This window comes from Acanthopagrus latus, chromosome 10 (genome assembly GCF_904848185.1).
Source record: "Acanthopagrus latus isolate v.2019 chromosome 10, fAcaLat1.1, whole genome shotgun sequence".
NCBI lineage: Eukaryota > Metazoa > Chordata > Actinopteri > Spariformes > Sparidae > Acanthopagrus > Acanthopagrus latus.
Genome location: NC_051048.1, coordinates 3,925,634 through 3,941,106, shown reverse-complemented (window position 1 = coordinate 3,941,106; position 15,473 = coordinate 3,925,634). Strand labels below are relative to the sequence as shown.

General features: G+C 41.7%; 2 protein-coding genes and 1 long non-coding RNA gene across 3 annotated transcripts; 2 read left to right on the top strand and 1 right to left on the bottom strand.

Moving 5' to 3' along the window:
* The first annotated feature begins 1,102 nt into the window (after positions 1-1,102).
* tmem185 (transmembrane protein 185) lies at positions 1,103-7,027 on the top strand. The gene is made up of 7 exons (XM_037111793.1): positions 1,103-1,308; positions 2,737-2,913; positions 2,998-3,205; positions 3,586-3,669; positions 3,754-3,930; positions 4,682-4,805; positions 4,913-7,027. The coding sequence occupies exons 1-7, from the start codon at positions 1,271-1,273 to the stop codon at positions 5,161-5,163; spliced, it is 1,059 nt and encodes a 352-aa protein (XP_036967688.1). The 5' UTR covers positions 1,103-1,270; the 3' UTR covers positions 5,164-7,027.
* A 763-nt stretch (positions 7,028-7,790) lies between these two features.
* On the bottom strand, positions 7,791-13,148 carry mus81 (MUS81 structure-specific endonuclease subunit). The gene is made up of 17 exons (XM_037111777.1): positions 13,041-13,148; positions 12,606-12,756; positions 12,234-12,363; positions 11,870-11,955; positions 11,340-11,483; positions 11,164-11,244; positions 10,984-11,072; positions 10,699-10,887; positions 10,460-10,621; positions 10,249-10,379; positions 10,027-10,139; positions 9,724-9,843; positions 9,437-9,532; positions 9,177-9,311; positions 8,971-9,074; positions 8,331-8,414; positions 7,791-8,058 (listed from the first exon to the last, which is right to left on the bottom strand). The coding sequence occupies exons 2-17, from the start codon at positions 12,744-12,746 to the stop codon at positions 7,992-7,994; spliced, it is 1,872 nt and encodes a 623-aa protein (XP_036967672.1). The 5' UTR covers positions 12,747-12,756; positions 13,041-13,148; the 3' UTR covers positions 7,791-7,991.
* Positions 12,625-14,982, top strand: LOC119027050. Its single transcript, XR_005077289.1, has 3 exons — positions 12,625-12,763; positions 13,709-13,764; positions 14,163-14,982. It is a non-coding gene; the product is annotated as an uncharacterized LOC119027050 (long non-coding RNA).
* Positions 14,983-15,473: the final 491 nt, after the last annotated feature.

Sequence of the window (15,473 nt, the reverse complement as noted above, 5' to 3'; positions counted from 1 at the left end):
GTCTCTTACAGGACAGACACTGTGTACATTTGTGTCTTCCTGTAGATTAACAAGAGCCAATTGATCCAGTGTGCACGGTACACTGCGATGATGTCACCATCGGACTAACTAGGGTTATGTATTTATTTATTTATTTATCAATCATTTAGTTAGTTAATTAGTCTGTGCGTAGCTTACAGCAGCTCATACTGTCGTACTTCGATCAATAATGGCACCAAAAGTGCGAGTGACACTAAATCCAGTGGATGATGAGTGTATCAGAAGCTACAGGGGCTTCCTGCCTGTCAGATATCAGTGCGGTGAAATTTCTAACCAGTTACCAGTCGGCGCGTTTGAGTTGAACTCCTACTGACGGATCGCAGCAGGGAGATCTGCTGATGACCGCAGGGGGCGGGGCTATGAAGTCGGACACTCTCTCTTCCTGTAGACGTGACGTGACTTGGCTGAGCTTGCGGTGTTTGTGGAGGAAATTGAAATTCCATTAATGTTTGAGGAAAATCAACAACGACGGCGATCAGCTTTCTTACCTGATGCTATGGGAACTTTGCAGGCCTTTTTCTCATATTAATCTCCTTCGGAAATTATCCAGTCTGAGATGTTCAAAATAGTAGTCCATCAAAACTTCTGATCGTTATTAACAATAATTTACAACATTCTGAGAACACTTTGCACTACAGCAGACAGCAATCTTGAACACCAACATGTTGAGATGAAGATGGAGGGAAAGTCCCAGGACTCCCTTAGAAAATTGTAAAATGTTGTAAGTTGTTGAGTTAAGAGGCATTTTATTAACTGTGAAGCGCTGTCGCAATGACGAATTCTTAATTATTTGGACCTTCTTGTAAATTCGGCATATGTTATAACCTCGTTTTAGGGGGTGTTGCAGCCCTCTCGGCACCCTTAGCCCACACATTCATGGCATTATTCAGTTTAAAAAAATGTTGTTTTTAATTATAATATTTCTCGTGTGTGTCTTTTTTTTTAAAAACATTTTGATAACTAGTTGTTATTCATGTTGTTTGCTAAATAAATAAAATGAGATGAAAAAAAATATATATTTTGTTTTTTTCCGCCGTCTCTGCTTGACGTGACGTCACGCAGTTGCCGGAAACAGATCGGCCATCTTTGATCACGTGATCTCCGGGCAAAAAAAAACAAAACATACGGCTAGCTCGCAACCACCAACTAAATTACAATGTCTAGCATACATATTAACCGGTGAATTAGCTAATCACACGGGAAACTAATGTTGGCCGGCTAAAAAAGCAACATGAATCTAAGAGGACTGTTTCAGGATTTCAATCCCAGGTAACGTTTGCTATCACACGACTTTAGCTAACTGTGTAGCTAGTTAGCACTACTTGGCTGGGCGGCGTTTGTTGCGCTGCCGCACGAAAACATTCAGAAAAAATGTGATTTATACTTAGTGAAATTACATACACGAATTCCAGACAGTGTGAACTGCCGGATAACTGTGGATACAATAAGTTGGTTAAAGCTGCAAACGTGTGTTTGGACAAACGAGGCCTGGCTAACATGCTAACTAATGTAACGTCAGTGATTTGCTTGTTATCAGAGAGAAACGGTAGTTTTAGTAATGTAGTTAATTCCTAACGCATGTTTTCAGCAGTAAACATTCCTAATGCATGTTTTCTTGGTAGGAAAGGCATTAATAGTGTCGCTATGAGCTGCCCGGGTTATTAACCTGATTTAACATCTCACTAATTCAGGGGAAAACTTCAGAAAATAAGAAGGTAGGACAAATAAGAGATGTCATGGTCCATGGGTGGGAGCCAAAATGGCAGCTTTATAATTAGCCAGAAGTTGGAGCGTTAAAAGAACAAACAAAGGGTGTCAGGCTGTGCTGAGATAAGTATTTAGTGGGTATGTTGGTGTGAAGGATGATGTCAGTCTGGTGACAGTCATGGTGGTGTTGTCAGCTGTTCTTCTGGCCAGAATCACTTCCCTTGTTTACTTTAATTAGATCTGCTGCCATCATCCCATCTTTCAAGTTTCTCCAGGTTATATGTTAGCGTAATTTCTAACATTTGGGACACATTTGTACATGCAGTTGATCGATATTTTCAGCTGATATCAATTTATGACGGATACAGCTGTATGTTGTTATGAAAACAGAGAATAATGCTTGGAGTATTTTATAATTATGATTTTCACAGTGTAGATAGCTATTTCAGTGCTCTGTTCATTTTGGACAATATAGTTAATTGTTACACTTTAAATTTTCCTGCAGATGTTGTATCTTTGTCACAAGCACTTACAGATATTCTTATTCGAGGGATCGTTGTTTTCATATATCATGAAAATATTGTCTGATACATCGATACCAGAAGTTTCTTACTCCCTAATATCGGATTAAGCATCAGGCCCAGTAATCTTGTACTGTTCAGGCTCTGCTCACAAGGGTTCCTGTTGCTGTAAATCCTTGAAAATGCTTACATTTATTGTGTTTTCAAGGTTTGGAAAGTGCTTGAAATTAAAGAGGCAGCATTTTAGTAACAAATTGTCTGTATTGCCTCATAATATAGAATGCTATTCTACTTTTGTCCTTTAATTTGTCACCCCTCTGTCGTGAGTGTTCTCACAAGCCATAATTTTTGTTATTTATATCACATTAACATCTGATTTGATGTGATTATGTAAATATATTACTAACAAGGGTGTAGAGAGGCATCTTTGGTGTCAGCTGTGAACATTTCTGTCTGTTCCGTGTTGCAGTAAGTTCCTGATCTACTCGTGTCTGCTGCTGTTCTCCGTGCTGCTGTCCTTGAGGCTGGATGGAGTCATCCAGTGGAGCTACTGGGCCGTGTTCACCCCGATATGGCTGTGGAAGCTGCTGGTCATTATCGGGGCCTCTGTGGGCACCGGAGTCTGGGCACACAACCCCCAGTACAGGTAGACTCTGTTGCACACTTGCAGCTTTTTGTTTAGGGTTCTTCTAAATTTCTAATGTTTTGATTCTCCCGTATCCTCCGTCAGGGCCGAGGGGGAGACATGTGTGGAGTTCAAGGCCATGCTGATCGCGGTGGGCCTCCACGTCCTGTTGCTGATGTTCGAGGTGTTGGTGTGCGACCGCGTGGCGAGAGGGAACTACTTCTGGCTGCTCGTGTTCATGCCTCTCTTCTTCGTGTCGCCCGTCTCTGTAGCAGCCTGCGTCTGGGGGTTCAGACACGACCGCTCCCTCGAGGTACGGAAATTAAATCAGAGGAAATCGATACAAAACCACTCAAAGACTTGTAACTGTGTAACTTGTCTGTCTGTGTGTTTGAAGAGGATTTATTTGTGCCCTTGAAAGGACAGATTATTTTCCTTAGTAGATTAACGTCTGATTTGGTTTGCTACTGTGTTGCTGCATCACTGGAATCTTTACCATGGCTTCACTATCAAATGGGGAAAATTGACAAAACACTGAAGGTTTAGTTTATAGTAGATTTCTATAAAAAGATAAAGATAACATGACAAGTAGCAGAGAACAGCAGAAAGGCTGTTAAACATTAAATATCGATGTATTTGTTAAAAGTGAACACAGTCCTGATCTCCTCTCCTCCTTCTCCTCCTCCTCCTCAGCTGGAGGTGTTGTGTTCAGTGAACATTCTTCAGTTCATCTTCATCGCTCTGAGGCTGGACAGGATCATCAACTGGCCGTGGCTGGTGAGAATCAGATCTTTAGATTGATTCTTCAGTCAAGCCTCAACACATCTGATCAAACCGTCTTCCTCTTCCTCTTGTCTTCAGGTGGTGTGTGTCCCACTGTGGATCCTCATGTCCTTCTTGTGCCTCGTCGTCCTCTACTACATCATCTGGTCCGTCCTCTTCCTCCGCTCCATTGACATCATCGCCGAGCAGCGGCGGACCCACATCACCATGGCGATCAGCTGGATGACCATCGTGGTGCCGCTGCTCACCTTTGAGGTGAGTTTAGACTGCAAATACTTTCCTCTGTTGCATTATGTGAGCTGTGACACAGTGATTAGTATAGAAAGTGGGCTACTTATTGTATTGTTTTGGGTGTTTATTTCTCCAAAAGTTGACCATATTTCTAGATTTGATCAGATTATTTAGTGTTTGGACAGAGTCAATTCTTGGAGATTTACAGGATGTCAGTGACTGTAAAACAAAAAACTTTTAATAAAGTTTGTTGCCTACATCCATGTTCTCCACTACACTTCTGACCTTATCCCTAAAGTCTCTCCTGATACTGGTTTACCCTTCTGAGGGCACAGAACAGGCTGTCAACCCTCTTTATTTCATAATTAAGTCCACACATAACAATGAATCCCAATTACAGAACTAAAAAAAACATTTGAAGGGAGTTAATGTGATAAAGAATTGAGCCTACGCTGCCCTCTAGTGGCCTAAAATGTGTACAGGTCCTTTATAAAAACTGTATCAAATGCAGTTCTTTAATGTTTCAGTCCAGAAGACCAAGAAAAACACAAAAATTGTCAAGATACAAATTGTAATAACAATCCTTCTTTCTCTTATATTTTTTAGAAATTATTTGCCTTAAGCTTTTTTCTTAATTTAAACCTGAATTTTTGCAGCTGTCAATTATCCAGTTTTATCTTCTGTATTGTCAAATCCAGCAGTCTTCACCTCTGAGGGATGAAGAATACTTTACAGATTCATAGATACACTTTATCTCCCCTCTGACTTCCTTCAGATCCTGCTGGTGCACAAGCTGGACGGCCACAACAGTCTGAGCTACGTGTGTGTGTTTGTGCCTCTGTGGCTCTCGCTGCTCACACTCATGGCGACCACGTTTGGTCAGAAGGGAGGAAACCACTGTGAGTATCTGCAGACTGTGTCTTCGTACTCAGCAGTGATTAAAAAGATTATTTTCTGTCTTGTTGTTGGTGAGTAAAGATCTGATCGTCCTCTGATCCTCCCGCAGGGTGGTTCGGCATCCGTAAGGACTTCTGCCACTTCCTGTTAGAGCTCCTCCCCTTCCTGCGGGAGTACGGCAATGTGTCCTACGACCTCCAGCGCAGCGAGGACCCCGAGGCGGTCGAGGATCTGCCCGTCCCTGAGCCACCGCCGAAGATCGCCCCCATGTTCCACAAGAAGACGGGCGTGGTGATCACGCAGAGTCCGGGGAAATACTTCGTCCCGCCTCCTAAACTCTGCATCGACATGCCCGACTAAACACTCGGAGCGGACGAGGCCGGGACTGATGACGGCTGCGTTCGAGTCACGAAGCCACAACAGCAGAGGGCACTGTTTGGATTTTATCTGCTGTCCTGAAGGATTCAAGTCCCCTCACCTTGAACTCAGCACCAGTGGTTCTGGTGTCATTACGGTGATTAGCGGATTCAGAATCCTCATGTTGGTTTTGACTCCCTGCCCGACTCTGTCGAGGATTAAATCCTGGAACCAAAATAAAAGACAGGACCGCTTTGTTTTTTTCACCTGCAGGTGAAGTCTCACTGTGTTACTCACTCCTGATTTTACCCATTGTGAAGACGGACATTTTGGGGCAAACTGACCACAGAAGTGTCTCGAATGAGACGTGAAGATTTGACTCTGTGCTTTAGGTTTGACGCGTCGCTGAATCAAAGATGACGCTCGCCTTGCTTTTTGTGATGGGGACCATTGGAGAGACTCGAGCTCGGATTTGGGATCAGTTCACTCTTGTTGCTCCTGTTCTCACTTTTTACCACGCACGACCCAGTCGCCAAAATAAACGTTGGCTTGTTATGTGTCTGCAGAACATGGATAAGTTAAATTTGCACGTTTTATTCGTTTAATGTCGATGTTTCTACAAGACGTACCACATGACGTGACAGCTAGACCAGACCAGCGTTTACACCTCTTTGTAACTGACATTTAAAACCAAAATACGGTGTTCTCGCAAACCTTAACAGAAGAAAAGTGAAGCGTTGTCCCAACATAAAATTGAAGGAGATGTCGGTACATTTTCCTGCCGGTTCTGTTGAGATAAATCTGGATATTTTTAACGAGGTGGCAGGACGTTTTCCAGCTGTTGTCACCACAAAACAAGATATTCTAACGACAGGTCAGGATTTATTTCCAGCCGTATTTATTATGACAAAACTGGATATGTTTAACACGATGTCGAGACATTTTCCAGCTGCTTTTTGTTGTGATAAAAACATGATCTTTTCCTGAACCTAACCATTTAAATACGTAGAAGAGGCGTACGTTTTAAACATCCGAGGTCTGCAGGAACTCACAATGCCGACATTTATTCTGACGACTGGGTTGCTGTGCAGGTGGAGCAAACAAGAGGAGGTGGAGTTAAAGGAAGGGCTCAGATTCTTTTCAGGTCTGTCTTAGAACAATAACAATACTCACAAGCTCATACGGACAGCGAAAGACATCTCGTGCTGTTTTTAAGACAGACCTGAAAAGAATCGAAGCCTCACCTTTCAAAAGAGAACAATGGAAATGGCACTTTGTTAACCTGTCTGACTCGTCAGCTTTTATATTCCTTTTGTCGTCGTCGTTTTTGTAAATAACAGAAGTTGTCGAGTTGGGGACCAGAGTGGAAGCTTAGAGGGAGAAAAAAAAGATTATTCTCAAACAATCACACACTTCTGTTTTCATTCATCTGTGCAGAAGTCTGCAAATTAAAATCAGGACAGTTTTGGTTGTAGAAAACTGGACAGTCCTCTGCTGTGTTTAAAGATCTTTACTATATTGGCTTTAAGAGGTTGAAACAATTCAAATCCTTTTTTATCCACATCTGTGAGTAGACAGTTTAACTCCTCATGTTCTCTGTTTGTCAGCACGTCACCAGATTTCCTCCAAAAGCAAAAAAAACAAAACAATACAATCATCCCGTCTCTCCTCTCATTTTGTCTGATTTCTGGATGCTGCGTGTACATTTTTTCTACATAATGTCCCTTTTTTTCCGATTAAATTGGTCTGATTTACTCACACCTCTCCCTTTTATGCTGCAAGTGGAACATCATGAGTTTCTGCTGCCAGACATCCTCACTGTGTGTCCATTTATTTATTTTAGAATTAAACTGACACAAGAATCAAAGCCTTAACTGCACCGTGTCGTTATGTCACATCTGTTGGATGTTAAACTTGATTCATGCTTTTCAATTAACTCAGTTTCACACGTTCCTGTTAGATGGTTAACTAGACGTCTTTCATGCAATACTGCTGGATGTTCTCAACAAGAAGTGGGGAACAAGGTTGGATATCTTTAACGAGGAGTCATGGAGATTTTCAGGCATCTTTTTCAAGACAAAACCGGATATTTTTGACGAGAAATTGGGAAAATTTCCAGCCACGTTTGTTACAACAACACCAGATGTTTTTAACAAGTAGGAACAATTTCCAGCCATCTTTGTCATGACAGTGTTGGATAGCTTGAACGAGATGTTGGGATGATTTCCAACCATCTTCGTCGTGACAAATCCAGATATCTTAAAGGGTAACTCAGGGCATTTTCCAGCTCTTCGACGAGAGAAAAGTATATTATTTTTGGCCAGAAGTCGAGACAAATCAAGCTGTTTTTGTTGCAACAAAAACAGATATTTTTATCGAGTCGTAGGAACAATTTGCAGCCATCTTGTCGTGACAAAGTTGGGAAGATTTCCATGAGACGGTTTGTTATGACAGAACGAGGTAATTTAAACCAAAACGTGATTGTTTATGAACTGTACTGACAGATTTGTTGCCAAAATTGGAGTTATTCAAATTATAAAACCAGTCGATTTAGTGTTATTTGTAATAGAGCTCCTGGCTCATCGGAATGGAGAATAGTTAATCGTTAGTTTGCATCAAAACTAACAGAATACTATCCAAAATAAACTTTATTGAGGACACATCTGAGGTATTTTACAGCTCTCAAAATGTAGCAGCATCTTCACACAAACAAACATTCAAATGAATTCTCTTCAAGTAACGTAGGAACTGAAAATTAATAAGTATTGACAGTACGAGGTGAGTGAGCGTCCGTCTATGAGACAGAAAATAACTGAATGATGACTGTTCATCTACGTCAGCGCTCCTTGAGTACAGTAGAGCTGATAGACTGTTCTGCTCAGAGCCGGGCCCAGGTTTCTGCAGAGCAACGACAGGAAAACAAACTGTATTTACAGGTGGAAATGATCCTTTAACTAGACATAAAAATGTAGTTTCTTCTCTCAAACTCTTGAGAAAAGGATCTCGTTATAAGCATTTGTTATTCTGCGATAATGAGTAAAAGATTCCATGAAGTTAAACTTGTTATTCAGGAAAATGGAGGAATAACATGTTTGACCCATGGCTTTAAAATTCAGCTTGAATAACTGGAAAACGACAGAAGAAAATGTGTCAAATTTCACTCTACAAACCTTTTGAGCTTCCCATATCGGATGGAGGAGAGGAGTTTCTCTTTCTCTGCTTCACTCACACACCGTTTATAGGCTGTAAGAAGACTGAGAGAGAACAGAGAGGCAATAAGGTTTTAAAGTAACATTGACATTTCCTGAGATTTAGTCACAAATTCACAACAAAAAAAACGTATATTCTCCGAGATTAACGCTGTAAATTTACAAGATAAAAACTGGAATATCCTGTGAGATTAAAGTGGAGCATTTCCAAGAAATAGAAAGAAACTTTCACTTGAGAGACTCTGAGTATTTCCTCTGAATATTTCATTCCTTCTCTGCCGTGTGTGTCACAACACATACAGATGTTTTTAACCAGATGTCAAAACACATCCAGCCATCTTTGTTGTAACAAAACCGGATGTTTTTAAGGAGTCATACGAACAATTTCCAATGGTCTCTGTGGTGATAATGTTGGATATCTTTAACGAGAAGTTGGGATTCTTACAGACGTAATTAATGTTGTTTTTTTACCTACGACGGCGCTGATACTCCATCTGCTTGTGCTCTGTTGCACCGGAGCAAAGACATTTAAAAGCTACCAGGCTAAAAAAGAGAGATAATGGGTAATAACACCTGGTGAGACAGTGAAATATCTACATACCTGTGTGGAGTGTTGTAGTGCTCCAGTATAGCTGCCGCCTTGTCTCCAGACAAACCACTGATCTGCATCAACTGTCTGGCAAACACTTCTCTGACCGTCTGACACTAGAGGGGGAGGAGAGGGAGACGGGTTTATATGTCTACAGACACATCTAATTCACTTTGTTTAAAGAAAAAGAGGTTTTGGCATCTGGTTTGTAAACTCACCTTGTTTTTGACGGCTCCGTGGTTGAACTCCGCGAAAGAGATGAGAGAGCAGGACGGTCTCCCTCGCTCCTCCACCTCCTCCTCACTCCCTCCATCACCCTCCAGCTCTCTGGAGCGACACATCAGCGTGCAGTTCTGGAAATAAAAGATAAAAAAAGAGGATTAAAAAGTATTAAAACAAGTGTTTCGCTATGTTTAAAAAGTTAAAACATAGCGAAACAATGAGTCGGAAATTATGAATGGGGATCGTTCTGCGTCACCTGGTACAGTTTGGTCAGATATCGCGTCATGACGGTGAGGTAGGCCGCCGACTCCCTCACATCCTGGACTCTCTTCACAAAGAAGCCGTCGACAACCTGCCACAGAAAAACCATCAACGAAAGCAGCAAAGAAAAAATAGGTTGAAATATTCAAATAAAGTTTCTATTTTATTGTTCTGTATTTATGTGTAAAACCTTTAAAAACATAGTTTACAAAACAAGTCAATATTTATAAAACACAAGTAAAAAGAATAAAAGCTTTAAAAATAGTAAGAATTATACTCCACCTGTGTGTTGACGATGGCCTGCTGCAGAGTACTTTCAGGTAAACTCAGGTGGGAGGCGGCCGTCCCACACTCCTCCACCAGGTAGACGGGCTTGCGAAGACCACACCTCTTCAGTCGGAACTGACGGGAGGGAAGAGGGAAAGAAAGTTAAAGTATGGTTACAAACAACTGAGACGAAACATGAGAAGACAATAAATGTTTTGTTGAGAATCAATACAACAGAAATGCTTGTTAGCTTTTTGAGACAGCGACAGGGATCTGAATGGTAGAGTTGGCAGAGTTGGAAATACTCCACACACAAACCTTCTGTTCCCTGAAGCGTCCGTCGATGATGCTGCCGCAGAGGTCGTCCATCCTCTTCCTCTCGATGACGTAATCGAGGACGAGCTCCCGGGCTGCAGGGGCGCGCAGCTGACCTGGAGACAGGAAGAACGAGGTTGTAATGTGATCTCAGCTCAAAGCATGTTTTCATAGTCAAACTGTGTTTTCTCTGCCGTGTCTCCTCTAGTTTTTGTCTCTTATTACCTGGAACAGGTGCAACCTTTTCTCGAGCGACCCACAGGAAGTCTCCGACGTTCAGCTTCCTGACATCGAAGCTGACTCCGTTCCTCTGCAGCTCTTTGACCAGCTCCTGTTTGCGGTGGTGGCTGCCGCCGCTGCACAGACAAAGCTACGTCACAGATCCACACATGATCTCTGCAGTGTCACTCTTTGGTACCCAGACGGCTCCTCTTACCCAGTCGTCTCGATGAAGTCGACACAGAGAATGATCTCATACGTTCCAGGCAGAAGACTTCCTGCGCTCGGCTTCCTGCTTGTTGCCTTCGTGTTTCCTGCGTCTCGCGTCCCGTCAGCTTCAGTCCTCTGCTGGCCGACACACGTCAGCCTTTCTGCAGGTCTGTGAGGAGATTTGTTTTGTTCAAGCGGCAAGAGAAAAAAGATGAAAAAAGCTTCTCTGATTTAGTGAACACTCACTGTATCTGTTCTTCCTCCTTCTCGTCTTCTTCCTCATCATCACTCGCAGTCAGGTCCACAACACCAGGACCGCCCTCCTCTTCGTCTTCGTCTCCAACACTCCTGACCTCCTCTGGGTCGTCTTTACTCCCTCGTTCTGCCGAGTCCAGACGCTCCGCCAGAGCCGAACCTTCCTCTGTCAGAGAATACCTGAGTGAAGATGAAGACGACCCTCAGTGATGAGGGAAGCGACTGACACCATTTTATAGGTGTGTTTGTTTGCATGTGTGTGTGCTTCCTGTGTACCTGGCAGGGTTGTGGGTCTTCATCAGCAGGTTCCTCTGGATCAGAGTGCTCACTGAAGACCAGGCGGTGTACTTACTGCCCAGATCTGGCTGCACAGACACAGCGAAGGAAGGAACTGAACACTGCGAGCGCGACAGACAGCAGGAATCAACACGAGCGACAGATCGTCTGTTTACTTACGACAGTGAAGGATTTGTCACACAGAGGCTGAGCTTCCGTTTGCAGCTCCATCTTAAACATGTAACCCTTTCCACCTGGGATCTAAACAGAGAGAGATGATGATGATGATGTCATTACTGATGTCACAGAGCAGTGCTGGTGAATATCTCAGCTGAGTGTGAAGCGTAGAGGTGAACCTGTGACTCTCTGTAGAGGGCGAGCAGCACAGCGTAACCTCCAGACCTCTTCTGGGGAACGTACTCCCTCTTCCTCTTCCCCGCTGCTCCTCCTCCTCCTCGTCCTCCTCCTTTGTCTTTCCCATGATCCCCTGCTGCATTTTTCTACAAGAAAAGATGATAAAACGTATCCAGGGAATGATCCTGATTCTTTTCGTAAAGCACCGTCTCTCTTATCATTAACTAAACGGACATATTGTCACTCTTTTGTTCCTATTTTTCACAAGAGGTGTTAGAAAAGCAAACAATGATATTATCATCTGGGATTTCGAGGAACTCACACTAAGGTAGAGGTAACGTCTGTTCGGTGTCTTTAATCATCATGAAAAAGCTCAAAAAGCTTCTTCATTATTTGATCAAAACGTAGTGTTTGTTTTTCTTCACAGACATCTACTTCTGAGGATGTATACATTTCCATCAATTTGGAAATTGTCCTATTCCTGTCGTGATTTAAAACTGTGTCTTTGCATCGTCACACACTGCCTGTTTACCTTCTTGGATGGAGCCAGGTTGTTGTTGTCTCGTCTGCCAGCAGGGGGCGCTCCTTCAGGGAGAGAGTGAATTGGAGCGTCTTCACCTGGATGAGGAAGAGATGAAACAAGTAAAGACTAGAGGAGCTACCTTGCCTTTACATTTCCTCCAGACAAAACATTTTCTAATAACACCAGTGTTCCCAATTTAAAGACAGTCTACTCCCACTGCAGCCATGAATCTATATCTTACATTCTCTCTATGGTATCAGTACTTCATTTCATATGTTACAGAGCATTTTTAGTATTCAATTCATTTAAATGATCTCTGTTTCTCTTCAGGTTCTCTGTGATGAATTTAAACTGCAGTTAATGTGTTTCTCACCGTTATCTCTCAGGTACCGCTGCAGTTTATCATCCAGGATTTTACAGATGCCGTCTCCGAAGTTCTGGAGGATCTTTGCCTCTTTGGCGTTCTGAAGCGGTAACGGGTACTTATTCAAGGAGCTGATGGCCTGGAAAGAGACAGACACATAAAAAAACACACACACACACACATGAATGAAGATAAGTTACACTGATTTTATTTATATTTCTCTAGTTCACAGTGTTTTTAGACTTCAGTTTCTTGGTTGAACTCAAAGTCTTCTTTTTGTGGTTAATACAAAATAGTTAAATATCACTTTAGACTGGTAATTTTTGTATGTTTCTAAATTTTAAACAAGTTAAAGTCAGCTGCTCACACAGCCCTCTCTACCTTCTGGTAGGTGTACTGGGTCTTCAGGCCCTTCTCTTTCGCCTCGTCCCGGAGCTCGGTGAGCCACTTGAGGAACAGCGGGTTCGGGCAGGACGGCAGGACCCGTTTCCGACCCAGCCGGACCGGTTCCGAAGCTGGCATCCCTCTGGACCTGACAGGTGCGAAATAACACTATAAACTGACAGCATAACGGGTAAACTTTGACTTAATACACCAATAAAATGATAAAAGGCTAAGATAGCTTGGTGTAATTAACATTAGCTAACGTGACTTTAACTTTAGCTAACACGAGCTAAAGTTAGCTGACCAAATTAGCTATTTTACAGTTTTCACCGACAAGCTAACAAACGTAAAAGTTGTAAGAAACGTTAATAGAGATATCTGGTTCAGAAAAAGTGACGTAAATCGCGTCTGTGCGTAAAAAATCCGGCTCACCTTTCACCTGTGAATCTGCGAGCAGCCGATGGCGCCTTGTTTTCAAAGACACGGCGCACTTCCGTGTTTACAGCGGTGACGTAGGCAGAAGTAGAGGCGGGGCAAGGAGCTCTGATACAAACAACGTCATCTAGCGGCGACGCGAGGGATAAAATCAGACAAACACAGAGATAAACATACCTGCAAATTAAGAGAGGCTAAATAAACAATAAATAAATACTATATAGCTAAATAAACAAATAAATAGAGAAGGACATGCACAAATAATAAAAAATAAATAAATAAATAAATACGCAAAAAAAATAGTTTCCTAGTATCATAATTACAAATGAATAAATACCTTGTATTAAGTATTAACAATGCCCACACCAGTCCAAAAAAAAAAAAAAAAAAGACAGATAGAAATATAGAAAAATATCCTCATTGTGTTGCTTTTCCTCTGGTGGAGCACAAGTTGTTATGATTTTTAAAGATTTAGTTTGTAAGACATGATATATTTGCATAAGTACCACATTAAAGTCGATGGTGAGGCAAAGATATGGACTTGTAAGTTAAAGAATTGACTTAAGACAAGAAATATTTTGAAATAGTAAGTTTTGTCCCACTATTTAAAGAGGTTATATAAATGATATCTTTATCAGACAGGGACTAATACTTTGCGTTTTCAGTTTATAGAGGACTTGCTGAGACTTGGACCAGATGACTGCCATGAGGCTGGACTCAGGTACAGTGATGCTTTGAGCTCATGTTAATTCATCCTGAATTTCAGCTCAAAAGTACAAATGTCAACCTCATGGTGGAGCTAGACAAAAAGTAAGGAGGTCACTGAAGTCACTACCACTAATCCTCTGAGGACTGTGAATGTCTGTACAACATGTCAAGAATATCATTCTAAAGGCTGTTGGGATATTTTAGTCTGGATAAACCGACTGCCATCCATAGAGCCTAAAAAATAAAGACTGTACAAAAGAAACTGAGCTCAAAAACCACAAACCGACTGTGTATACAAGAAAAGACAAGTACAAATCAAAGAAACTGGTAAAACTTGAACTTAAGCTCTGAAAAACACTCTGTTTGTGTAGCAAACGACTAAAAGTGACTCAGTGTCAGTTAACTTCCCAGACCGTTATCCAGTTGCTACCTGAATGCACCTCCGTGTGTCCCGAGGCTGAAGAGGAGTCTGCAGGAATCCTCCAACAAGACCCGACAGAGACCAAGAATCCAACCTCACCCTCCCAATCACAGTGCTAAACACACGGTCTGAAGCTGGGGGGAAAAGTTGCATAATTGGAGCTTCATACTCATCTTTCAGGCACTCGCACTCAGAGAGTTTTGAAGATGCAGCGTGAATCATTACAAACTCAGGCTTTTGTATTCAGAGGAGACACATTTAAAGTTGTAAAATGAGGCTAGGCCATTGGAGTGAAGGGGAAAAGATGAGGATGCCGAACAGCTAATGTCAATTATTTTACTTACAGAGGGATGAAATAACATTTCAGTACTGACCACAGTGACGTACAGATCGTCATACCAAGAATTCATTTTGTGCCATGTGGCAACTTCTTCTGTCATCACTCAGCTTCTGTAATATTTCATGAGTAGTTTTATTGTTTATGTTTGTTGTTGTTTGTATTCTAAGATTTGACAGCCTAGATTTGGAAATATAAGATTAATTTTCTTTTGTCAAAATTATGTAGTTTCTCTCTCGGATCACGAATGTGTCTGTAAGTCAGGAAATCTTGATATTAAGTCATTTACAGGTTAAAAAAGCCACATATTGTTCTGTTTTTTGGGGGGTGTTTTTTTTGTTAAACAAGCTTGTTTCAAGTAATACCCTGCACTAGAATTAAGTAACATTCCACTTAAATCCCCGTTTTCATCTTGTTCTTTGACCATCCATTTCCAGTGTGCTTAGATTCAGAATGCAAAAATAATTATTTAATAATATCAATATCAAGTAATTTGGTCTTTTTTCCTCTTATGTCACTTATCAACACTTATCAGAGTCTACTAATTTGTGCACTGACCCAACTTACTCCAAGATATCTTTTCAAACAATTACCCCACTGCATGGACAAACAAAAATCACAAGTATTAAAGGAAAAGTCCTTATTGACTCTGTAAGGACACTCCCACACCCTGTAAGGACATTCCCACACAGAGTGTGAAACCCTGCGACTCCCCTCCAGATAGTTAGAATTAAAGAAGCATCTTGGTTGAGAGGTGAAACTTCTTCAACATCTGAAATATGTCCAGTTGCTTACGATATATAACCTAAATTAACCCTGAGATCCTTCATCAACATATTAAATGAAAAGTTTGCCCAAAAATTTAAATCCAATTATGATCTACCGAATTTCTGGAGCCTAACTGTAAAACAGTGTTGCAGCTTTCTCCTGAAGTGGATGGAGACTTTTAAAAACATTTTAGAAT

What these genes read in the sequence shown, in the direction of transcription:
- tmem185 (XM_037111793.1), top strand. Translation starts at nt 1,271, where the DNA reads ATGAATCTAAGAGGACTGTTTCAGGATTTCAATCCCAG. An exon ending in TGCCGCTGCTCACCTTTGAG is followed by an intron (nt 3,931 to 4,681) that starts GTGAGTTTAGAC and finishes GACTTCCTTCAG; the next exon opens with ATCCTGCTGGTGCACAAGCT. An exon ending in TCAGAAGGGAGGAAACCACT is followed by an intron (nt 4,806 to 4,912) that starts GTGAGTATCTGC and finishes ATCCTCCCGCAG; the next exon opens with GGTGGTTCGGCATCCGTAAG.
- mus81 (XM_037111777.1), bottom strand. Translation starts at nt 12,746, where the DNA reads ATGCCAGCTTCGGAACCGGTCCGGCTGGGTCGGAAACGGGTCCTGCCG. An exon ending in AAGGAGGAAGAACAGATACA is followed by an intron (nt 10,622 to 10,698) that starts GTGAGTGTTCAC and finishes ATCTCCTCACAG; the next exon opens with ACCTGCAGAAAGGCTGACGT. An exon ending in ATCTGACCAAACTGTACCAG is followed by an intron (nt 9,312 to 9,436) that starts GTGACGCAGAAC and finishes TTTTATTTCCAG; the next exon opens with AACTGCACGCTGATGTGTCG.